This window comes from Cheilinus undulatus, linkage group 19, assembly GCF_018320785.1.
Source record: "Cheilinus undulatus linkage group 19, ASM1832078v1, whole genome shotgun sequence".
Taxonomy (NCBI): domain Eukaryota; kingdom Metazoa; phylum Chordata; class Actinopteri; order Labriformes; family Labridae; genus Cheilinus; species Cheilinus undulatus.
The window spans coordinates 8,546,875-8,570,091 of record NC_054883.1 but is presented as its reverse complement, the minus strand read 5'-3'; the positions used below and the strand labels follow the sequence as shown (position 1 = coordinate 8,570,091).

Sequence of the window (23,217 nt, the reverse complement as noted above, 5' to 3'; positions counted from 1 at the left end):
TAAACGTCTGTCACACATACACAACAATGACTCCAGCGAGGTTTTCGAGACTCACGATGTTTTATTGCCTTTGGCTTGCTCCAGGATTAACTCCCCCTTGGGATTGACTGTGAATATACGACAAACGGGCACACCCACTTGCTTGTAGGCAAAAACGTCCTGAAACACAGAACAATAAATATCATTCCCAGATAAACGGCTTCTAAAAATATAATCACAAGAAGTGAAATAAACTGACTCACATTTTCTCGGTTTCCAAAGGCGGCGTAGAAGGGGAACGTGTTTGGGAAGAACAGATTCTTGATGTCTGTGAGGCATTCGATCTTAAACTTCTCTGGCTTCTTTTCAATGACTTCTCTATCAAGATCATTTAAAAAAGGAACAGACTCAAACTTCAACCTTTTCTTAGAGCTAATATTACCAATTTTGGACACATTTGAATCAAAGTCTATGCTAGTTTTGTTACCTGTGGAAGGCAGAGAAGAGGCTGCTCGGAGAGAGCATGAGGGGCCCCTGAGGTAGGAGGGTCCCTCTGTCGTTAACCCAGTGTAGATACCCCCGGGTCATGTCTGCCATGCCGATCGCCCGAGCCGAACAGTACAGGAACTTGTAGCCATTTCTGTGGCAGAATCGTTATTTTTTTTTTTTTACTTTTCTGAAGCTGTCAGAGCAGTAACAGAAGAAAACAGAAGAAAGTCCCTTACTCGTGGACTGAGTGGTAAAGCTTAGCGATTCCTTGGTGAGTCCAGTCCTTCCCCAGCTGAGGCAGAATCTGGCCAAACACATCAGACCTGAGGGAAGAAAATGACCAATTTAACATGCGAATCAGATGATAATTTAAGTCTCAGTGAGCATCAGACAAACATGAGGCCTGATGAAGAGTAATGAGACTCATACTTGGTGATGGTGCCATCAATGTCAGAGATGATGACTTTGTCGTCCCAGTTCCACAGGTAGATTGTTCCCTCGCAGCGACAGGTGCCCTGGTACTGAGTGGTGATGCTGAAGGTGACGTCATTTGGCCCCTCTCTTAGCTTCAAACTGGCCTAAAAGGATTAGGAGACAAGCAGAGTTACAGCTGCAGTTCCCACAGTCAAAGTGTGTTTAATTAGGAATCAGTTCAAGAAGTCGCAGGATCAATTCCTAGTCTTGGTACATGTTTGGTACTTGTGTTGCCCCATGTGTTAGCCAAAAATTTTGCACCAACAACTGATCCACCTGCCCCACATTCCCTCTCCCCATATTTCCTGTCTATCTTCAACTGTTCTATCAAAAATAAAGGCAACGAGCCCCCAAAAAATATTAGAAAAAATCAGTTTGAGAAAACCAGCGAAATGGGTTGCTCTAGTGTAGACTGTCTTTACTGCTTTTATGAGGTTTTTGTGTAACAAACTGAAGATAAAGGTCCATTTTTCACCTTATAATGTGTCAATAACTCTAAGAATACATCTAAATCTACAAAAGAACAGCTTTAGCAGATGCAGATATAAGTTCTGGGATGACCCCGCCAGAGCCCAGACCTGAATCTGTCTGAAATCTGTGCACTGACCTGAAGAGGACTCTGCACAGGAAAAGCCCTCGTAATCTTTAAGCGCTTTTTATGGGAAGAGCTGGCAAATTTTGTCTTGCTGAGAAAAGGTAATGCTGATTGACTCATACCCCAAAAGACTTAACACTGTTATAAAATCAACAGGTGATTTAACCCTCTGAAACCTGAGCTTTTGTTTGGAATGCATTTTTTAGTTCCTCCCACTTATTTGTGACTACTGGGATCTGGTAAATTCAGCCTCTTTGAACATGAGTTAGTTTTTATCAAAAATGATGATAATAAATCTCATGAAGGTCCTGTTTCTGTGGAAAATACAGCACTGGATAGGTTTAAGAGCAGGTTTGGGGGGTTTTCAATCAGTAAGAGATGGTGTCAGTCATTGAGAGAGGGATTGAGGAGTCATTTTTCTTGTTGTTTTGATGATGGACTATAAAGACTTGTTAAGGCCAAAGAGGAACAAAATTTCAGGTAAAAGTTTGTAATTTTATAGAAAACTTTTCTTTCCAAAATCCACACAAAGATTTTAAAATTTCAATGAAATTACCTAAAGTTTCTAGGAGAGTTCTTAAACATATTTTTTAAAGTATCCCAACATTTTAGTGACTATTACCCCTTGAATTTCTGACCCAAAAAGGACATTTCCTGAACTCTGTGAAAATGATGGAAAATTATCACAAACATCCACACAAATTCCCCAAAAATCCCCAAAATGTGCTAATGCATTTCCCAAAATTCTATAAAATACATAAAAACTTCCAATCAAATACCCCCATAGATAAAAAGAGATTTTCCAAATTTTCATGAAAATGCCAAAAAATACCAAATCAAAAAAAAAATCTGATTAAAACTCTCTAATAGATACAAACAACTTTCCATGAAAACCCTTTCAATTTTCCCAGCAATCTCTCAAAAGTCTCCCCCCCCCAGGAAAAACTTAATATTTCATAGCAAATTTGCTCATCAATTCAAGAGACAATGTCTGGACAATAATCTCGAAAATCTCAGAACATAAATTATTATTGTTATAATGTGGGAAGCCTAAATGTAATTAAGGTTAATGAAGTATTAATCTAGAGGTGTGCACATAAGGTAGAGAAAATTAGACACTATATACAGTATATTTACCTCATTTATTTACACCACAAAAATGTGGCAGTTGTACAGGGGTGGGGAGACTTATCAGCCACTATCAGCCGAACGTTTGAGCATTTTTATTTACTTCACATAAATCTGCTGTCCACGATCAAAATAGTTGTAAGCAGGGCTTGAAATTAATACAGGTGGGTTTCAGCTGTGGCAGGTAGTGCAGTGACTCCCACTACCCCACATCCTGGTCTTTATTGTAACCCTGCTCGGCTGTTAAGTGCCAGTGTTTGTGAAAAGTGGTAGTTTCTTTTGCACAGAGGCTGTTATGCACTTAAAGGGGTCAGTGTTCCCAATAAAACAGCAAAGTGCTAGATTTGTGCACACTTTAAAATAGACCACAAATGTTGTTGGCCAATTTGTGGATACGAAAAGAGTGTAAAGTTAAAATACAGTGCTCAGATCTAGTTCAAGCAAATTTTAGTAAACCAAAGTAAATCTTAACCATATTAAACATTGTTTCCAACAAGAAAATTGTTGGCAAGCACTCTGAATTTTCACTAGCCACAATTAACTTTGGAAAGCTACTAGGCACTGGTGAGCAAAATTGTTTCTGTTGAGCCCTGCTTGTCAAAAATATCCATTTTCTTTTTATTGCATATATGTTGAACGATTAAGGAGGTAGGTAAATCAATTGAAACTGTACATCTGGTTTAGTGAGATAAATCTGAGATTCAATTTGTCTGCCGTATTTCCCAGCTCTACTAAAAAAATGCTTAATTAATATCTCAAGATAAAGTGCCTTGTGGTTTTTGAAATGCATGAAGTTTAAATATTTATTCACATACTTATATCAAGGCTTTTAGCCTTAACTAGACAAAGACAGCAGATGAGAGAGATGGTAAGGTATGTGGAAGAGTGCTGATGGTCAGAATCAAACTTGGGCCGCCTGCTTTAAGCACTATAACCTGTACATGCATCACTGAGGCTGCAAAATTAAATTTATTTGAGCTTTTTCATGTCAATGAGCATTAAAATCACAACAATTTATTTGCCTTTGCCAAACAAATCCCATTTCAAGTTTTTCAGGAGTAAAAATTGAGGCGTCTTACTATCTGGTCAGACGACAGGCGGAGGGATTTCTTGTAGGAGTGACCAGACGCTGGTGCTGGGCCTTCAGTTTGCACATGCTCAGTGGGTTCTGGAGAAGGTGCCACAGCATTCAGCTCTTTAGTCTCATCATCACTGGACCACTCTACTGCTTTACGCCTGAAAGGGTGTAGACAAAAATTATAAAGATAAGTACAAAAAAATGTATGGCTCTCCTGTTTCACACAAATCTTTGTGAAAGTTACCACAGTGACATATTAAAGGGATAAGAAAACTGCAAATTTTTGTTAGAAAATGCAATGTAGTCAAACAAAAGCTGTGTAGAATCATTTACAGCCACCAGAGGGCAGCAGATCTCTTTGTGTGCCTGTAAATCTACTTGGCTCAACAGTATGCAGCTTTTCATTGATTATTGATGCCTTATTTTTATTATTAACAGGATTTTTATCTTCATTGCGTCTAATCACCAACTCAGGATCACACCCCAACTACACATTTTCTGACAATCCTATGAACTGAAATCTAATCCTCTACTCCCATTTAACTCTCCAGTGTCTCTGTCTTTCTCTATAACGTCCTGAGGAGCTCAGCAGGCCAAGGCTGCACAGGAGCTCTCCAAGAAACTTACCAAAATGATCACATCAGACATGATGTTCAAATCAAACTAAATCAAAACTGAATCAGCAAATCCCTCACTTTTATCCTGTAGATGGTGTAGGCCTTGCTGGTCAAACAGTATTTCAGTGATTAGTCTGAGTCATAAAATATGAGCAAGGCTTGCTAACTAACAAGATAATCCAGCTTCAGTGGGACATGTTTACCCAACACTGCTTGTGTTGGTGCATGACGGACTCGAGTGTTGTGAGGGAGCCTGAGCTTTGTTGCTGACTCACTGTGTTTCAGGGGCCCGGTGAAGGGCAGGGCTGTCGCTGCTCAGAGACTCCTGGCTCCCTAACTTGGCCTCTGATGATGACTAATGACAGGAGAAGACACAAAGGTAGTTAACAAACTCAGAGAGATGGCATACATATTCTTTCACTACATAGAAGTCTTGAAAAAATAATGCAAAGCAGAAGAGTTAATGGTTCTTGAGGCATTCAGCAAACCTGTACCTCATTTGTATGGTGTCATTTACAATTCAAAGCAACCCAGACAGCAAAGGATTCCCGCTGACTTCCACTCCACAAACAGATGGATGTGTGACTCATAACATTACCTAAAGTCTGAGTCAGATTCAGTACCTGCTTCACGCTGCTCTTTCTCCAGAACCACCAGCGTCCAGACTTTTTGGGCATTTTCTCCTTCACCCAGGCTTCCTCTGTAGCCTGTAGATGAAATAATTAATCTGTGCATAGATATGCTGTTTACAGGATAGCTCAAAATGAACACTTAATGAGAGAATACCTTTGGTAGGTTCTTCTGAAAAGCCTGCATGCTGAGTATCAATGGTGCTGCCAGGGTCCAGTTATAGTACCTGAAAATAAATAGTTTTTTGTTAGAGGTAAATCCTACACTCAGGTATTATTGATTTTAACTGATGAGCATCCATCTATTTCATTGATGGTGTAAGAGGATTTACCTGTTTGCAATCCTAACCACCAAGTTTGGGTTGTCAATTATTGCTGGATTCTCTGCAAATTCATTGTAGGTGATGATGTGCTCCATGAATTTTTCTGGGATAAAAAGGACAGAAAATCCTGGTTACAAATAAAATATTTTCTCCTGATTTCCCACAAAACTATAACAATAGCATCCTAAAAGGGAAACTTTAGTTGTTGTTGGACAGAGTTATCTTTTACCTCTTTGATGGTTTTGTCCAGTTCAAGTTTGTGTAGTATTTTTAATGCAAAGATGATCCTGCTGTCTGCAACTGTCAAATATTCTCTCAGCAGCCAGTTTATTAGGTACACCTGTACAACTGCTCATCAATGCAAATCAGCCAGTCATTTGACAGAAACCACTGCAGGAATGTAGACCTACTAAAGCTCAAACTGAGCATCAATGAGGAAGACGGGTGATTTAAGTGACCTCAGACGTGTCATGGTTTTTTGGTGCCAGACAGGCTGGGCTGAGTGTTTCACAAACTGCTGATTTTCCAAGATTTTCATCTCTCTGGCTTAAAGAATGGTTTAAGAAAGAAAGAGGAAACGTCCACCCCAGTGAGCAGCAGCTCTCTGGGCCAAAACACCTTGTTGATGGTGGAGAACGGTGACTGGTTTGGGCTGATAAAAAGGGAGCAGAAACTCAAATAACCACTCAACCGAGGTAAGCAGACGACCATCTCTGAGAACACAACATGTAACCTTGAAGCAGACTGGCAAGGGTGGTACTCCTGTCAACTCTGGAAAGGAAACTGAGACCACAGTTCCCACAGACTCACCTAAATTAGACAATAGAATTTTGGAAAAACAATGCCTGGTCTAGTGAGTTGATTTTTGCTATCAGGTTCAGATGGCAGAATCAGAATTTCAGTTAAACAGCCTTAAAGTTGCCTTGTATCCACAGTTCAGGCTGGCAGTGTCATGTCATGGGTATACTTGGCACACTTTGGGCTTCTTATCCAATTCTTGTTCCAAAGAGGGGAAAGTGGACTTGCAAACAAGCTATTTCAGTTGACCCCCTTTGGACCAAGAACTGAATATGAATAAACTACATGAATTGCAACCTGCAAAGACATTTCAGGCTCTTTAGTACCAATAAAGCATAGTTTAAATGCAACAGCCTACCTGAGTATTGTGACTAATCATGTCCAGTCCCTTTGTGACCACCGTGTACCCATCTTCTGATAGCTACTCTCAGCAGAATAATGCAACATATCACAAAGTTCAGATCACCTCAAAGTGCTGTATGTAGTGTGTCAGTGAGTTCACAGCACTCAAATGGACTCCACAGTTACCTGGTCCTAGTCCAATAAAGCATCTTTGGGATGTGGTAGAATGTGAGATTTGTACTGCTGACAAAGCTACAACAGCTGCATGATGCTTTTGTGTCAGTATTGATCCAAATGCAACAAACTAGCCAACGAGACAGCGGATCTGTGCCGTGGGCAATATCTTCGAAAAACCTACTTCAAACTCGGCTGTTTTCAAGGTTGTTATAGTTAACTAAAAATAACTAAAACTAAAATTCAAATATCATTTAACTTAAAACTAACTGAAACTAAATAAAAACTGAGCTTTACTGAAAAAAAAAACAAATTAAAACGGTATATTGAGCTTACAAAATTAACTAAAATAAAATAAAAATGGAGACAAAATATATCCTTATTTTTAGTCTTTGACACAACCATACTAACTGGCATCGATACCCAAGTCTGAGGAGTTTAAAATTTCCTGATCTGATTGGTTAAGATTTCACCCAGTGGTAGTTTTATGTCTAGAGTTGTACTCGAACATCATCTTAAAATAAATAAAATGATAAGTGAAGAGTAGCCTGTTTGAATATGTTTTTAAAAATGTATGATGTTCACATCAGCCTTGACATGCTTCTGTAAAAAACTAAAACTGACACTAAAACTAATAAAAACTAAACTAAACTTACAAACCAGCAGTCAAAACCAAAACAAAACTAAACTGAAATCAAACACAGAGTATGAAAATGAAATAAAAACAAAACTAATGAAAAATCCCAAACTATTATAACCTTGGCTGTTTTATGTGATTTAAAAATTACCACTGAGGGTTTTTCTTTCTTGGTCAGATAAAGACTTATTTTTAAATTTCAGCTCATAACCTGAGCTTTAAGCCTGAACAAGGATTTAAAAAAAATGAAGTTCTCTTGTAACATAAAGTACTAAATTGCAGTTTGCAATAATGCAGTTTAATTACATGTGCTCCAAGTGCCAAAAATATGTTTACAATTGCTTTAATTTAATCATATGGTAAAAAACAAAAAAACAAAAAAAAAAACAAAAAAAAAACCCATCAATCAGCTTTTTAAAAAATCTTTTTTTGTCTATTTCACTGCTAAAGATGTTTAAAACCTGCTCTTCTCTTTAATTCTAAGACAAATTGAAGCAAAAATACATCTTTTGTAGGCTTTGATTGCTGCTCATGAGATCACAGGTTACCTTTAGAGATCTCTGAGTTCTCGCCAACTCCTCCACACAGTGACAGGGTGACGTCAGGGAGGTCACCGGCAGAGTCGGACAGACACTCAGTGCCGCTGTCTGCTGCTGCGCTGCCCACAGACTGAGGGGACTGTGACCCAGAGCGCCGCCCCATCTCCACCCAGTGTTTAGGAACCTGCTCAGCCTCACTGAAACAGACAGAGAGAGAGATGTTGCAAGGACAGTAGCAAAGTAGCCGTCAGTTTATGTGTCAAACCTCATTTTTGCTAAAACAATTGACTGTGTATTAATATGGACAGCTGACTGTATTCTAATAAGGGCAAAAAGGGTACTGATTCCCCGGGCCCACAGTAGAGAGGGGCCCTTGAGGCGCCTGTATGGGAGCCCATTTGGGTCAAATAAAAAATTTTAAAAAAGAAGCAATACTTCAATAAAAACTGTAAGTCAAAATTATGAAATAAAAGGTCATAATAATAAGATAAAAAAAGTTATGAACATGGCATAAAAATTCAGAATTATGATATAAAAAGTCAGAATTATGAGATAAAAAGATATAATTATGATATGATATGCCCCTGAGGGGGAGCTTTAAGTATTTTGGTTTCACTCCTGGGCAGCTGTTGGACTGTTCCTCTTAATATTACACTCAGTAGTTAAGACATACTTTAATTGTGACCACATAGCAACATTAAACCTTCAAGAATATCACAAGATTTTTGGTATAAAATCAGTCCATTTATAACGCAAATATACTAAGTTTCTGTGGCTTCCTTAGCAGCTTTGTAAACATTAAAATGGAGCTGACAATGCATGTAAAAGGGTAACCATAGTGGGGTTACACATTTTTTAATCCTGTTTTGTTTCTCATTTATGTTTTGGTCTCAATGCTAAAATAGCATTAATGTTTTCTTTATTAGGAATCTACCATAAAGCTAGACTAAAGTAAACTAAAGTATCCCCTATATATAATCAGATACTCCTTAATGGGATAATGTAACTTCTTCTGGTTTGTACCTCTTTGGAAAGTACCGGGCAACAACATCAGGCTCAAGTGCATTCAGGTCATCCAGATAAATGTCTTCAGGTCCCTGATGCTGGCTCCTCTTCCTCACACCTAAAAGACATCAAGGCAAGGCACTTTTACTGAGAAATGCTAAGTTTATTTTTTTCCCACTTCCTTTTTTTTACTTATGCATGCGACTGCAGCACAGACGCAGACACTGTACACAAACTCAGACGTAAAACAGTAACCACATCCTTCCTGTGAGCGTTTAATGTTAACTGGCTGTAGTGTAGAATAACAGGATGTCGAGTTTTTACTAACCATGCTGTTTTACTGCAAAAATAAGAAAAGCTAAACTGTTAAATTTATTGTATTCTTTTGATTTGAAGATAACTGATAAATTATTTTAAGATATTACCAGGAATGCATGAAACACATTTTTCAAGTTAGAGATGAGATGTAATGCTTTTCTTCAAGAAACCAAATAAATTTTGTTCTGTTTGCATTTATTATAAACGAAGCATGCTTAATATACTGAAATAAGATGTTAACCTTCATAAATATATATAACATATACAACTTTTCAATTAAAATGTATTATTTTTTGTTAAGGAAACCAAGAAGAAGGACTTCTCTTGCAATTTTATTTAACTAAAATACTCCAATCTCATCCCTCTAAAAAAAATAATAATAATATAATAGAGAGAATTCTGATAAAATAACACAGTGAACACAGTACTGATATGAATTATATGCCGAGGGGACTGATCATTACATTCCTGTGCTCCTGTAAATAGTTAAACAAGAGCACTGTAACTCCATGAGTAAAAATCATAATGTTGATTATTAAAGTTTCCTTACTTCTCCTCTTGGAGGAGTCCGCTGGTTTGGGGGTTTTTGTATCAGGATAAATCGTTGTTGAGTCTGCGTTTGTTGCTCCACTGGCAGCAGAGCCGCTGTCCCTGCGGCTGGGAGGCGATGACTTCCATCTGGTCTTGTGTGCAGCTTTTGTGGTGAGTTCAGAGTCAGTGGGAGACAGCGCTGAGGTAAAACTGCTGGGATTTAAATCTGAGAGGTCTGGAGATGAAGCTTCAGGGAGCTGGGATTTGCAGCAGCACTGATCAGCTGTGAAGCTCCGAGGCTCTGGTTTTACAATACTGCAGACCGGATCTGTCCTTTTCCCTCCTTCTCTGGACTCTTCCTGCATGGCTTCTGTGCTTAAGATGACCCTGAAGTGTGTGCTTTCTGACGGAGTGATTGTCAGTGTTTTAGGCTCGGATTTGTCCTTTTTGTTAACCTAGATGTGAGAGGACAGCACAAAAGCGCCCTGAGTACATATGGATGCATTTCCAAAAAGTAAATGTATTTCTTTAACTTAGTTCAGGACCACAGACCAGGACCAATCTTATTCCTCTGGCTCCCTTCCACTTCACTCTCTAAAACCAGAAACCACTGAAGAGTCTATACTGAGAGAAATGAAGAGACAGCTCTCTCATCCAGACCCTCATATTTACCATAACCAGCTTGCACCAGTCCATCATCCTTTACAAATCCATTCAACCCAGACCACAAGTTTTACCATTATCTTCATGCATCCCTAATTCATTAATCCCTTTACCCTTCATAAAAATTCATTCATACCTTTGCCCTTACTTTCATCCCTTCATCCCTGAACCCTTACCCTCATCCTTTCATCTCTTTATTGTTACGTTTAATCCCCTCACTCCCCCATCCCTTGACCTTTACACTCATCCCACCATTCCTGCACCCTTACTCCCAAGCTGTTAACCCTTTCTCTCATCACTTTATCTCTCCATTTTTAGACTGTTACCCTCATCCAGTGGTTTTCAACATTCACATTAGCCTCTTCAAACCATGCAATAATAACCTAAGTTATTGTATAATTGTAGTGATAATGTATGGTTGTACAAATTTCTACAGCACACCGAGACTTGCCTCAAGGCATACTCGTGTGCCTTGCTGCACCATTTTAGTACCACTGCCCTAATCCCCTCCTCCGTCAACTCTTTCACTCATCCTTTCATCACTTCATCCAATGACCCTTACCCTAATCCCTTTATCTATCCACCCGTTGACTCTTATCCAAATCTCGTCATCCCTCATCCCTGAACACTTACTTTTGTGCCTACTTTCCCTCCAAACCTTGACCCTTTCCCACCCTTTCACCCCACAACTCTTACCCCCAAAATCCACATACTCCACCTGTGCAGCCCTGAGCAGCTGAAGACTCGAGGGAAAGGAAGGTGTGTAAAAAACAGATTTTTTTTTGCCTTTCTGGGGTTAATTTCTCATTCAATTTCACATTATTTAATGAATTTTTTTTTGCTTCCACCATGGGTGAGTACTTTAGGAAGTTCAAATGTTAATATTTATGTGCAGCAGTAGCTCTGTGACCCACTGAGTGACCAGTTACCTGTAGCTTTTGATGCAGAATGAGACACAATGGTGATATAGAGATGACTGCATGATTTTCTGGCTGTTCTGATCTGCATGATTTTGGCAGCAGCCGACACTGAAAATAGATCTGGCGTGTGTCTCCAGCAGAGCAGTTTGGAGTGGAGTATGTGGAGTGGAATAGCAAAGATTGACAGAAAAAGAAAAGGAGCGATTTGCTCTGCAGTGAGCTTAGCAAGTGGATGGCGGTGCAAGCAGAGTATGTGGAAACTGAAGGTAACCGTCACCCCCATATCCATCCACTCGAGCCTTACTCTCATCCCTACATCCCACACCTTCATCTATTCACCCAGCCCTCACATTACAATCAAATATCATACATCAATGTATTGGCAATGCCTTTGTTAGTGAGCCTGTCTAATTTTGGGTCTCACCCTGGTGGATTCAGGAAACTCTCCCCAGCTCCACTGCATGTGTGACTCGGCTCTGAGCATGCTCTCTGTATGTTTCACTATCAGCTCCGAGTCACTCTTTGGTGATGAAGGATCAGACATCTCGCTGCTGTAAACAAATATTTTAACTGAGTCAGCTGTATGGGCCGTGTGGGACCATGTTGACTCAGACTGTTCTGAGGAGGCAGATTTAAATTTATGTGATTTTGTTTGTTGAAACTGTGTAAATATTTGCATACATATTGCAGGGGGACCAGTCTCCATCAGAGAAAGGGTAGCTGTCCCATTCGAGTGCAGTGATAGGGGAGTGCTGCCTGTGGTCCGAATTGTCCTTCAGTGAGGAGAGTGAAGGCGTCCTAAGGACAGAAATAACATCAACAAACAGAAGATTTTTTAAAAACGCTTTAATGTGAGCATGTTTATAGTACTCACCGTCCATTGTGCGCGTTGTGGTCTTCATCTGAACTGAGCTCAACCAGCTCGATCTCCCCTCCAACAGCTGCTGTTTGCTCCTCCTTGCGTGGCTCGGCCTTGTGTTTCCTCCTGCGCCTCTTCCTCTTCTTCACAGCTGTGTTGGAGCATGTTTGGAGGTTTCCAGAGGCCGGCTCTTCCGGACTCTGAGGCTGACTGCTCTCTGCTGCTGATCCTCCGCATCTGGGCTCTCTGCTCCAGAACAGGGGCTCCTCTGTGGGGATGGGCGAGGTCACTAGGTGAGCTGGGACAACCTCCTGTTTTAAGGTAACAAAGACAAATAAACACAAGGCTCTACTGAGAATGATTCGAAAAGGTAAGGCTACTGCTTGCCCGGTTGCAGCAAGTTACAGCTCACCCTTTGTGTATGCCTTCATTTTTTCCCTTGATGTTAAGCATTAATTAAGTCATACAACCATATTATGACAATAAAGGCTTTTTGTGCTATTCTATTATTCCAGTAATGCCTGTTTTCAGTGAATAAAGTGTATTTAAAAATGTAGACTACAACTGAGTTACCATGGTAGTGAAGCTATCAAAATAAAGCACAAAATAGTACTGGGTAAATGTCAAGGAATCAACATAGACCTTATAAAACATGGACGAGTCTCAGTGACACCTGTAGTTTCTGAGAGTTCAAAGTCCAGAGATGGCAGTCACCATGTTGAAAATGCTATCTCCAATAACTTTTTGGTCATCCTTGTCAGTCAGCTCAGCCACGCCTCTGACTATGTAGACATCTAAGCCACGATATTATTGAAACAAATGAATTATACAAACACTTCAACCCTTATACAGGTTGTAACAATACAGTTACAAGATAAACAGAGCGTAAAACTATCGGAGCAAGGCTGTAAACTTGTTCTTTCTGGCTTTTTAAGATGGGTGTTAATGGGACTCTTGGGTTTTGAAGCCTGCCTCATGTGTGCACTTGAGGAACTGCAGATTTTTGCTCTTCCACAGTCGCTTTATTTAACAACAGAGGCTGAAAATTGGGAACCCATTTGGCTTTATTATCAAGGAAGCCAAAATATCTATTAAAATTCTGAGTAAATCCATGATGTAAATTTTTAGATACGTCACTAGAGTGCAAGTTTTGACCTGCTGGTGGTGCTGGGATAAGTCAGTGAATGGTCAAACTGGGATAAATGTATTTTTCGTGAATATATAATGCAACTGGACAGTAATCTAGACAGTTTAAAAAATGAACAACATGCCTCAACCTCCTCCCGCTGTACAAAGTTGAAGCCAAAATAACAGTGATGAGTGCTGATGTTTAGCATTGGTGGTACGGATTAGCTGAGTAAACCGTAGCAGCGAAAAAAATTTGGTTTAACATACCAACAACATTTCTGGTTGGTACAGTCCTTTCCAGAATGGATTTAATTTTGAAGCAGACAATCACAGTTATAAAAAAAAGGTGATAACTTTGTTACATTTCTTCTCACCATCTCCCTTTTACTCTGCTATTATGGAGCACACAACGCAGCAAGAGCTGTATTCATCATAGCTGTTAATCATGGCATTTTATGCATTTTTCAAGCATCCAAATCTCTGTCAGGAGGGCAACTGGAGCTGGCTGAGGTTCAATCAAGTCCTGTGACTCTGAGCTAAACTTGAGCTAAACCTGAGCTGAACCTCAATCCAGTTGCCTCAGAAAAAAACAATGATTGTAACATGCATCCTGTGATAATATCTAGCCAACACAACAGAATCTGGATTTGGGGAGAATTTATTTGACAGGTATTTTGATTTTTTAGCTTCCTTTGTGTCCCATTTTTCACAGCTGCGACTACGCAGAGGGAAGGTTCTTGGCTTAACTTAAGGGTAGGTGTTGCACTGATATAAAGTAGGGATGTTCCGATACCATTTTTCCCTTCATTTTTTCCCTCCCGATATGATTTTGATACAAAGCTGTTGGGTATCGGCCGATACAAAGTACTGATCCGATACCAGTGTGAACTTTCTGAACTAACTGTGCAGACTAGCAATTATTTTAGACCTTTTTCTTTTTAACTCAGAACATGGTTAAACAAATAAGATCATACTGAACAGCATCTCTGTGATGCTGCAGTTGTTTTCCTGCTGATTACTGAGTTTTACTTCTAAATATTAAATACCAGTAATACAGGGGGTTGCCTCCCAGGCTCTCTCTATCTCTTGCTCCTTTATACTCTATTTAGATAGCAAGACATGATTGCAGAACAGCTTGCAACTGGCTGACAGATCCTCACAAAGGGAAAACAATATAGCGGTTAGCAGTCAAACTAGCAGTAGTAGATGATTGCATTTCGATTAAAATGGAAAAAAGACATTCAGTATCAGTTTTACTGGTGTGGATTTAATCATTACAGTCCCTTAAGGTCACACGAGTTCCAGGCTTGCTGAAAATGCTGCCCAGGATTCTAAGGCATCAATAACGTCAATGGGATATTCTTCTTGAAGGAAGCTGCTATATAAATGAAGCTAAGTAGAACAAGTAAAAAAAGTATTTGGTTGTTGTTTTAGTAATTTTTGTCCCTATTAAACATGATCTATGCAGCTGAAGTTCAGCATGAAAACCTTTTTTTTACTCTACTGTCATACTGTTCATAACTTACATTGTTCTGCTCTGTCTCCTGGACAAAAAAGGCCTCTCCGTTGTCTCCGAGCTTCATGTGGAGCTCCACAGGTTCTCCATTGATTTCTATATCGATCTGCAAAATCAAACACAAGTCTGCAGTAAGCACGCTGAACAATGCTTTACTGTGTTTATTGAACACAAGTTGAGGATTTCTGCAGCACAGCTTGAGGGTAAACCCAAAACCATGCCACAGATTTACCTGAAGAACTAGAGATAAGCCACACAAAAATAGGGAACAGCTTGTGCAAATGCTTTTTATTTTCAGCAGTGAGTTTCAATCCATTTATTAAACAGACAGGGGTTTGTTCAGAACTGAGCTGCCAGGGTGGAATTAGGTTGCTGGAAAAAGGTCAACCTCCTGAATTAGCACACAGTTTCTATGTTGTGTATGTAAGCACTGTGATCCTTTCTTCCATGTTTACTCTATATCATCAGGGCAGTTAAGAAATCATCCAAGATACACTCAAACTGTAAAACTCAGGCTAGTTAAGATAACAACAGATAACTTCTTGAACTGTCTGGCTCAGTGGTAAGCTTGTAACGATAAGGCTTCTTTCTGAGACGCTCTCTATATGGGATGAATCTTTACAAGCTTTGAATAAGTGGCTAAATTGAGATTTAGTCTGTGCATCCCACCTAAGTGGTCAGGTGATGACTTCACGGTGTCTAAAAATAGAAAGACAGGGCTGTCTGCACTCGTGAAAGCAGAGTGGATTGGATGATGATGTTCAGAGAGCTACTTAGAAGGAAAGTGGAGAAGCAGAGGGCAGGTAGAAAGAGAGAAAATCCATGTGCAGCCTCCTAAAAGCACACTGATGAGGTTGGTCCAGTCTGCACTCTTGCTTTTTACACATTACTGCATGCTTTTTAATAATTTAAATCACAGTAATGTGATTTAAATTAGATTTAAATAAAGATGAACTATCTGCAAAAGCATCTAAGAGAGTTGCAGAATGGGACAACGGTGGCCTGATAGTTTGTACAGCCTGTGCACAGAAGTTGTCCTCAAAGAGGATGGCCTGGATTCAAATCAAACCTCTGGCTACTTTCCTCATCCTCTCTCTCCAATTCCCAGTATCCTATCTCAATCAGTCAATCTTTATTTGTATATCACAAATCACAAGAAATCTTATCTCAAGTTACTCTACAAAGAGGGCAGATCTAGACCATTGGTTCCCAACCTGGGGTCTGGGACCCCCCCGGAGGGGCGGCAAAGATCTTAGAGGGGGCGTGAGGCTTTGTCTGCTCTTATGCTGCCAAAATTACATTTGCAAATACTGACAAAAACCATGATAAAGCAGTTTTGAAATAATTTATACAAAGGTATTTTAATTAGAAAAGCATGCATAACCCTTTTTTAGTATTTTATCTGTGAAACAATTAAAATCTATGTTGATTTTTGGCGGCGGTGTGTCACTTTTTCTTCTCTTTGTAGTCCTGGGGGGCTCCACTTTTCTTAGTAGCATGTGGGGGGGGGCTCCAAGGTTGGGAAACACTGGTCTAGATCATACTCTCTGTTATTAAAGGCATAAAAAGACCAAATATAAATCCCAAAAAAGAGAGCTGCAGGATATTTATTGTATTTTTCGCCACTAATTATTCTTCTTTGCCAGTTTAGAACAGAAATGTTTGCCTTGGAATGAACACAAAATGTAACTACAACTTTAAAAACTAACAAAGTAGACATCACAAGTCTTGAGATTATTATTGCAGTGGGTCACTCACTACTTTCTCCCTGGAGCGCAGCACCCCGAGTTTTCCAAAGCGGACGTGGAAAGGGGAGCACTGGAACGTCCCATCAGGCTGACGGACCACGATGACATCGATGCAGCCTGACAGTGTTGCCTGATTGATCCCCTTGTACAGCTCCTTTACTGTCACCAGCACCTGGCCCGCCAGCTGCCCCACGTAGTTCATGGTGTCAACCTGGAGAAAACATCCCTCATTAATAGTGAAAGCATATGACAACAGTAAAATGTTTTATTTCCTGCTATGCAGTCTCACAGCATACCTGAAATATACAGTAGTACTGCACTTATAATAAGTGAAAGCAATTATGGTGGACAATATTTCAGTTTGCAATTGTAATGATGATATAATACAGAAATAGTATGAGTCTTCTAGCATGGTTATCAAGGAAAACGCAGAGAATAACGACTGTTTTAAAGTGTGTTTTTCTCAACTCAAAACATGCAAAATTAAGGAGCATAAAAGTCATATAAAACTTTAAGTTTTTACGGTACTGCTTTTGAATTAACCTAATATTTTCCAAAAAATCTAAGTTTTCCTTTGAGAAAAAAATAAAGGTTCTTCTACAAAGTGCAATGGCAACACTATTGCAAACTTAAAGGCCTTTCTGCAGATATTTTTGTAATCCTTTCAAGTATTACTAAATACAAAAATATTAGCCTTTTATATGATTATGTAATAGAATAGCTTGACACTGTGATTAGATGAATTGTGCAGCATTAATGAAGAGGTGCAAGAATAAATTGAAATGTAATTCAAAATCAACAGAACAATGGAAAATTTTCATTAACTCTGAACACTATATATTTATCCTGTTTTGCAATTTTGATGTGAACTGCCTCCCACCCTCATGGATCTTTAGCTTGAGGATGCTCCAAAGGTTCTCAACAGGGTTGAGGTCAGGGGAGGATGGGGGCCACACCATGAGTTTCTCTCCTTTTATAATCCACAACAGCCAACGACAGAGGTATTCTTTGCAGCATGAGATGGTGCATTGTCATGCATGAATACAACTTTGCTATGGAAGGCACAGTTCTTCTTTTTGTACCATGGAAGAAAGTGGTCAGTCAAAAACTCTATATACTTTGCAGAGGTCATTCTCACACCTTCAGGGACCTTAAAGGGGCCTACCAGCTCTCTCCCCATGATTACAGCACAAAACATGACTCCGCCACCTCCGTGCTGACGTCACAGCCTTGTTGGGACATGGTGGCCATCCACCAACCAACCACTCCTTCCATCCGGACCATCCAGGGTTGCACAGCAGTCATCAGTCAACAAGACTGTTTGAAAATGAGTCTTCATGTATTTCTGGGCCCACTGCAACTGTTTCTGCTTGTGAGCATTGGTTAGGGGGTGGCTGAATAGTAGGTTTATGCATGACTGCAAGCCTCTGGAGGATCCTACACCTTGAGGTTGGCGGGACTCCAGAGGCACCAGCAGCTTCAAATACCTGTTTGCTGCTTTGTAACAGCATTTTAGCATCTGCTCTCTTAATCTGACGAATTTGCGTGACAGAAACCTTCCTCATTATGCTTTTATCTGCATGAACCCGTCTGTGCTGTGAATCAGCCACAAATTTCTCCACAGTATGATGATCATGCTTAAGTTTTCGTGAAATATCTAATGTTTTCATTCCTTGCCCAAGGCATTGTACTATTTCAGGCTTTTCGGCAGCAGACAGATCCTTTTTTCCCTATATTGTTGAAACCTGTGGCCTGCTTAATAATGTGGAATGTCCTTCTTAAGTAGTTTTCCTTTAATTGGGCTCACCTGGCAAACTAATAACCCCAGGTGTCTGAGATTGATTTCAGTGATCCAAAGAACCCTGAGACACAACACTCTCCATGAGTTCAATTAAAAACAAAAAACTGAATGTTTATGACACTAAAATCCAATTTGCATAATAATTTGGAATGTGCTGTAGCATCAATCTCTTAAAATGATAAACTCATGCTTAATTCAGCATGTTTAATTGGGTGTCACCAGTTAATTCAGCACCAGTTAAACCATAACACCCACTCTGTACAGATGAAGAAATTTTAAAGACATGCATAAGCTCAATCTCCTGGCTGTGTTTAGTTAATTCTTTTCTTTTTTTAAAAAAAATGCATTTTAAGATGTAATGAAGTTGTTTCTGGTTATCTACATTTTTTGTTTTTATTCCAAACTAAGTGTATGTTTTTATAAGAGGGAAATGCCCTCTTGTGGCCCACCTGCAATATCACCAGGGCCCACACTTTGGAGGCAATGATTTAAAGTACTGCTGACATGTACGGTGTAAAGAATAATAAGGAAAAGGGACATTTTTGATTTTTATCGTTAGGAAATGGAAAATTTAAAAGTTATATATGTTCTTAAATTAACCCAAATCTCCCTTTAAAAAATCATGCTATATTGTATGATGAACCCAATGTCATAACACGTCATATTGTTAATTGAGTGTTTTTTAATACATTGATTTAGAATAAATAAACCACTGTCCTTTACATCCTATCTGGACAGTGACCTAGAAGTTAGGCTCCTGTTATTCAGAATAGTCTGCAAATGCAATGCAAGCCAGTCCCCAAGCACAGCAGCTCTGTCCCATTTTTCTCAAAAGAGTCCTGGTCTGATCAGGATTAAATGAGGCCCTCGACTGCAGCTAGAAGACTGCTGCAGACCAAAGCAGAGCCAATAACAAGCGCCATGCTTATGAGTGAAAATGCTCCCACTTTGGGTCAATAAAACCAGCCCTTAGGGACATTTTTCACATAACTTTCCATACTTATACTTTTGTACAATAATTGTATATTGTTATGCACACCTTAAAACAGATATGACAGAATTCTAGTTAAGAAATATGAGAAAAAAACATACTTACTCAAAAAATAGCTGTCTCATGTTAACAATACATAAACTTGCACTAAAGATCTCCTACAATATCCTCAGTAAGACGTCAAGTTAACTGTTGTTAATGGTTACTTTTTAACCGTGCTGTGAGGTGTTTTGAGTAGTCTGATGACTAAAACAGCACTATGCAAACTAAAGTATCTTTACCAGATAACCATTAGAGGAACGCTTTGTTCATAGGGGTTAAATAAGAAATTAGTAAAGATCTTTTTCAACCATTTTATCATTCCTAATTGAAGCTTTAACCTGAAGTGACTCATCAACAGAGGGATTTAGTTTCCTGTTTTTCATTTGTCTGTTTTTCTGAGCAAAGTGTTCAACACAAGGAGTCATGATTGAACTTCAAGCCACATTAGTTCTTTCACAACTCAGTCCACAGAAAAGCACAAAAACAAACTCTCTATCTTTAATGCACTTGGCTTCACCTAGTTTTACCTCTATGACGGCATCCATCCCAGTCATATGAGTGTCCTTATGTGGTTACTTCATTAAGGATTGGGGGCAGTGGTTCACAATGATGAAATCAGACCTACATACCAGCTGGATGAACTCTGAAATCACTCAGTATCTAAGACTGGCAGCCTCTAAACAAAACAATCACATGCAATTAACAGCTGGCAGGGTGAGAGGGAAATGTAGTCCAAAATGAGGATAAGTGGAATTTAATAGTTGTTATGATCACAACAAACAAACCAGTTAAATAACAGGACTGAAAGAGGAAATTTTGATTACAGCAATTCTACACACATTGGTTGTTCTCAGGTCTCACCATACTGTGTGTAACCAAATCTTACTGACTTTAGAAGAGGCAAACATGTTAATACATGATTTTAACACAAGCATTTGAATCAGTCATATGTATGACAGCTATTCTTTATTTTAGTCTTAGTCTTTAAGTCCAAACATTTATTGTTTACCAGCCTCTGTTGCTCCCTCTGCACGCTGTTTTTTGCAACCCTCCTCCACCCCAGCTCCTCCTTTATGCTTCATCTGACTGAATCAGTGTCATTCTGTTGTTATTGATGCCTCTCCTGTTCTGCTACTTCTCTCTCTGCCTCAGGCTTTCCTAGTACACACAGAAAGAGCAGTAGCATGTGCTGTTCCTGCTTGATCCTTTTCACATAGATTTGTGGAAGAGCAGGGGGAACCCATAACAGCCACATCACCAAATATAAGTAACAGCTATAAGAGCAAATTAACAACTGCTAATAAGGAGCAGCATTTATAACAGCAAATTATGTGTGTTTATGGACAAAGCGGTCCTGACTGAACCTGGGATCCCTGCTTTCTACAGATGCGAGGCAGGTCCAATATGTACTGGCAGATGGAGAAATATCATGGATTTTGAATGTCCTATGAAAACTAAATTGTATGTTAATCTTATTTTAGTCTTCAAGACAAAAACCAAACTTACTTTTAGTCATAGCTTTAACCACCAAAGATCTTTTTAAGCTAGTCTTAGTCTCTTCTTTCACATGGAAAAAAGGTAGTCGATGTACATTTTAGTCATAGCTTTAGGTGACAAAATTAACACTGAATTAAATATTGTTTTAAGAGCTGGGTATCGCCATTCAATTCTAATTCAATTCATGATTCATGAGGGATGTTTTGGTTACAAAACCTGTTTTGCCTCGACACTTAAGAGATTCTCAGAGGGCCAAAGTTGAAAATAGTACAAAGAATAATCCAACCAGGCATATTCGGTAAGATATCGAGGTTTCCGTTAAAAAATGACTGGTATTTACATGATATTTTACATCCATGTGACACATCTTTCATATGCATAACCAGCTCATACTGATAACACAGACCAGATATCCAAAATAAAACAATTGGAGGTAAGATTCAAACCTTGAATCTGAGTCTAAAGGCTTATATAGTCGAGTGCAGGTCAAGTTTTAAGCTGTATGAGCCACTTGAGGCTGAGACATGAGGAGAAATGGAGCAGGCATAACCTTGTACAGCAGCTGGATACGCCTGTTTCCGTGTTTCTCACTGGTGAATCCATCTTGCAAAGCTCCCATCTGACCAGTTTGGGCCCGGTTAGAAAGTGACGTGACCAATCAGCGAGGAGGGGCAGTACTTTCTAGCACGGTGGAGTCGTGACTTATTCAAATAGCAACAAGAGACCAGTGCAATTATGGCAGAAGACATTAGCGTTGATGCTTCTAAAGCATCCGTAAAAATGTGACAGACAGAACGTTCATCCAATCACACCTCGAGTTTTTATTCAAAGGCTCTGCCCTTTTTCCAAACGCTGTCTATGAGTGGTTTACCAGATGGATGTGTGAAATAAATCCATCTGACGTGCGAGGTTAGAGCAGGCGTGCATAAAGATCAATCTCTGGATTTTATGAATCGCTATGATAATTTAAAAAAATGAGGCTCAATCTAATTTAGAGAATCAGTGTTTTGAACCCAGTCCCAGTTGTTTTCCTCATGGTTGACATTTTTTGCATCAGCATGAAAAATGATCCTGCAACCCCATTTCCTAAAAAGCTGGGACGCTACGTAAAATGTAAATAAAACAGAATTTGCTGATATGCAAAACACTGGACCCCCTTATTAGTTTCAAAGGCACAAACATTGCATATCAAATGTTGAAACTGAGAAATTTAACTGTTTTGGAAAAAGACATTCCTACTTTGAATTTGATGCCTAGAATGTGTTTCAAAAAAAGCTGGGACAGTGGCAGCAAAAGACTGGAAAAGTTGTGAAACGACTGAAATAACATCTCACAGTAATCAGGTCAGCTAGAGGCAGGTGAGTTCACACTTCTGTGACAGACTGCTGGAAACTGAATCAATTTAACGAATAGTGTTTTCAAACATAAAAATAGGAAGATTATGGGAATTTCATTGTCTAAAGTAAAACAAAAACCACTTTAGTTGATCTTTTGGCCTTCTTATGGCACTGCATTAAAAACAGGCAGCATGGGATGCTAGTGGCCTCATGGTGAAGAAATGTCCCATGTATGGAGGCTGTGTCATTTCTTATTATCTCAGTTTTCTACTCAATCCACTTCCCTATCAAAAAAAGAAAATCAAAATAAATCTTAAGACACACAAAAAAGCAAAAGTAACACACAACATTCTGTACAGGATATCACCACATGGACACAGGACTATTTGATGTGTCTTTGAGCTATTTTCAACAAAATAAGGGAATCCATGTTTTGCTAACCAACATACTGTGTTTTTACTTATATATGACACAACATCCCAACTTTTTAGATATCTGGGTTGTAATTCAAAGTCAAATTAATTGTCAAGTAAGCTAAAAATACTCACTAAACTGTGTCATTTGGTCTAAATATGAATAAAGGTAAAATAATGCTTTAAAACATCCATGTCCTACAATCTCAACAGAGAGTCTGTTTTGTAGAAATGGACATGAAAAACAGCACTGGTTCAAGATTACAGTTTTATCTGAGGTTTTGAAATCACAATCAGGTTCATGAGAGCAGACAGATATCAACAGCAAACATAACTCACTAAGAAAAGCCTGTTTGACACAGAAAACCACCTGAACCCAGCTAACCAGCACCCTCACTCACCAGAGTCCAAGGGGACTTCAGCTGGTCGTGCTGCTGTACAGTTGAGCTGCCTGAGTGATCCATGTCACCCTAACCAGACCGTCTCCAGCCATTCACCAGGACTAAAGCAAACTTTCTAACCTGCCTAACAAAACTCAAACTCTGTAAAGAAAAAGAACCCCAAGCCTGAGCCCTAAAACCCTTACATAACTTCTCTTAGCACCAGCCCCCAGTGACCTGCACTTATAAAGACTCTACAGGGGAAA

At 39.3% G+C, this 23,217-nt stretch overlaps 1 protein-coding gene across 1 annotated transcript in view; it reads right to left on the bottom strand.

Moving 5' to 3' along the window:
- The window catches only part of LOC121527477 (phosphatidate phosphatase LPIN2-like), a 36,700-nt gene that overhangs the window by 4,704 nt on the left and 8,779 nt on the right, over window positions 1-23,217 (bottom strand). The window contains exons 2-19 of the mRNA XM_041814453.1: window positions 16,501-16,701; window positions 14,753-14,848; window positions 12,114-12,409; window positions 11,921-12,037; window positions 11,664-11,790; window positions 9,676-10,111; window positions 8,826-8,925; window positions 7,812-7,999; window positions 5,322-5,415; window positions 5,147-5,216; window positions 4,984-5,067; window positions 4,636-4,715; window positions 3,745-3,901; window positions 898-1,046; window positions 705-791; window positions 467-619; window positions 243-357; window positions 56-159 (exon numbers count right to left, since the gene is read on the bottom strand). Of these exons, the coding sequence (XP_041670387.1) occupies window positions 56-159; window positions 243-357; window positions 467-619; window positions 705-791; window positions 898-1,046; window positions 3,745-3,901; window positions 4,636-4,715; window positions 4,984-5,067; window positions 5,147-5,216; window positions 5,322-5,415; window positions 7,812-7,999; window positions 8,826-8,925; window positions 9,676-10,111; window positions 11,664-11,790; window positions 11,921-12,037; window positions 12,114-12,409; window positions 14,753-14,848; window positions 16,501-16,692 (2,645 nt within the window). The 5' untranslated portion in view covers window positions 16,693-16,701. The remainder of the gene's footprint in view (window positions 1-55; window positions 160-242; window positions 358-466; window positions 620-704; window positions 792-897; window positions 1,047-3,744; window positions 3,902-4,635; window positions 4,716-4,983; window positions 5,068-5,146; window positions 5,217-5,321; window positions 5,416-7,811; window positions 8,000-8,825; window positions 8,926-9,675; window positions 10,112-11,663; window positions 11,791-11,920; window positions 12,038-12,113; window positions 12,410-14,752; window positions 14,849-16,500; window positions 16,702-23,217) is intronic.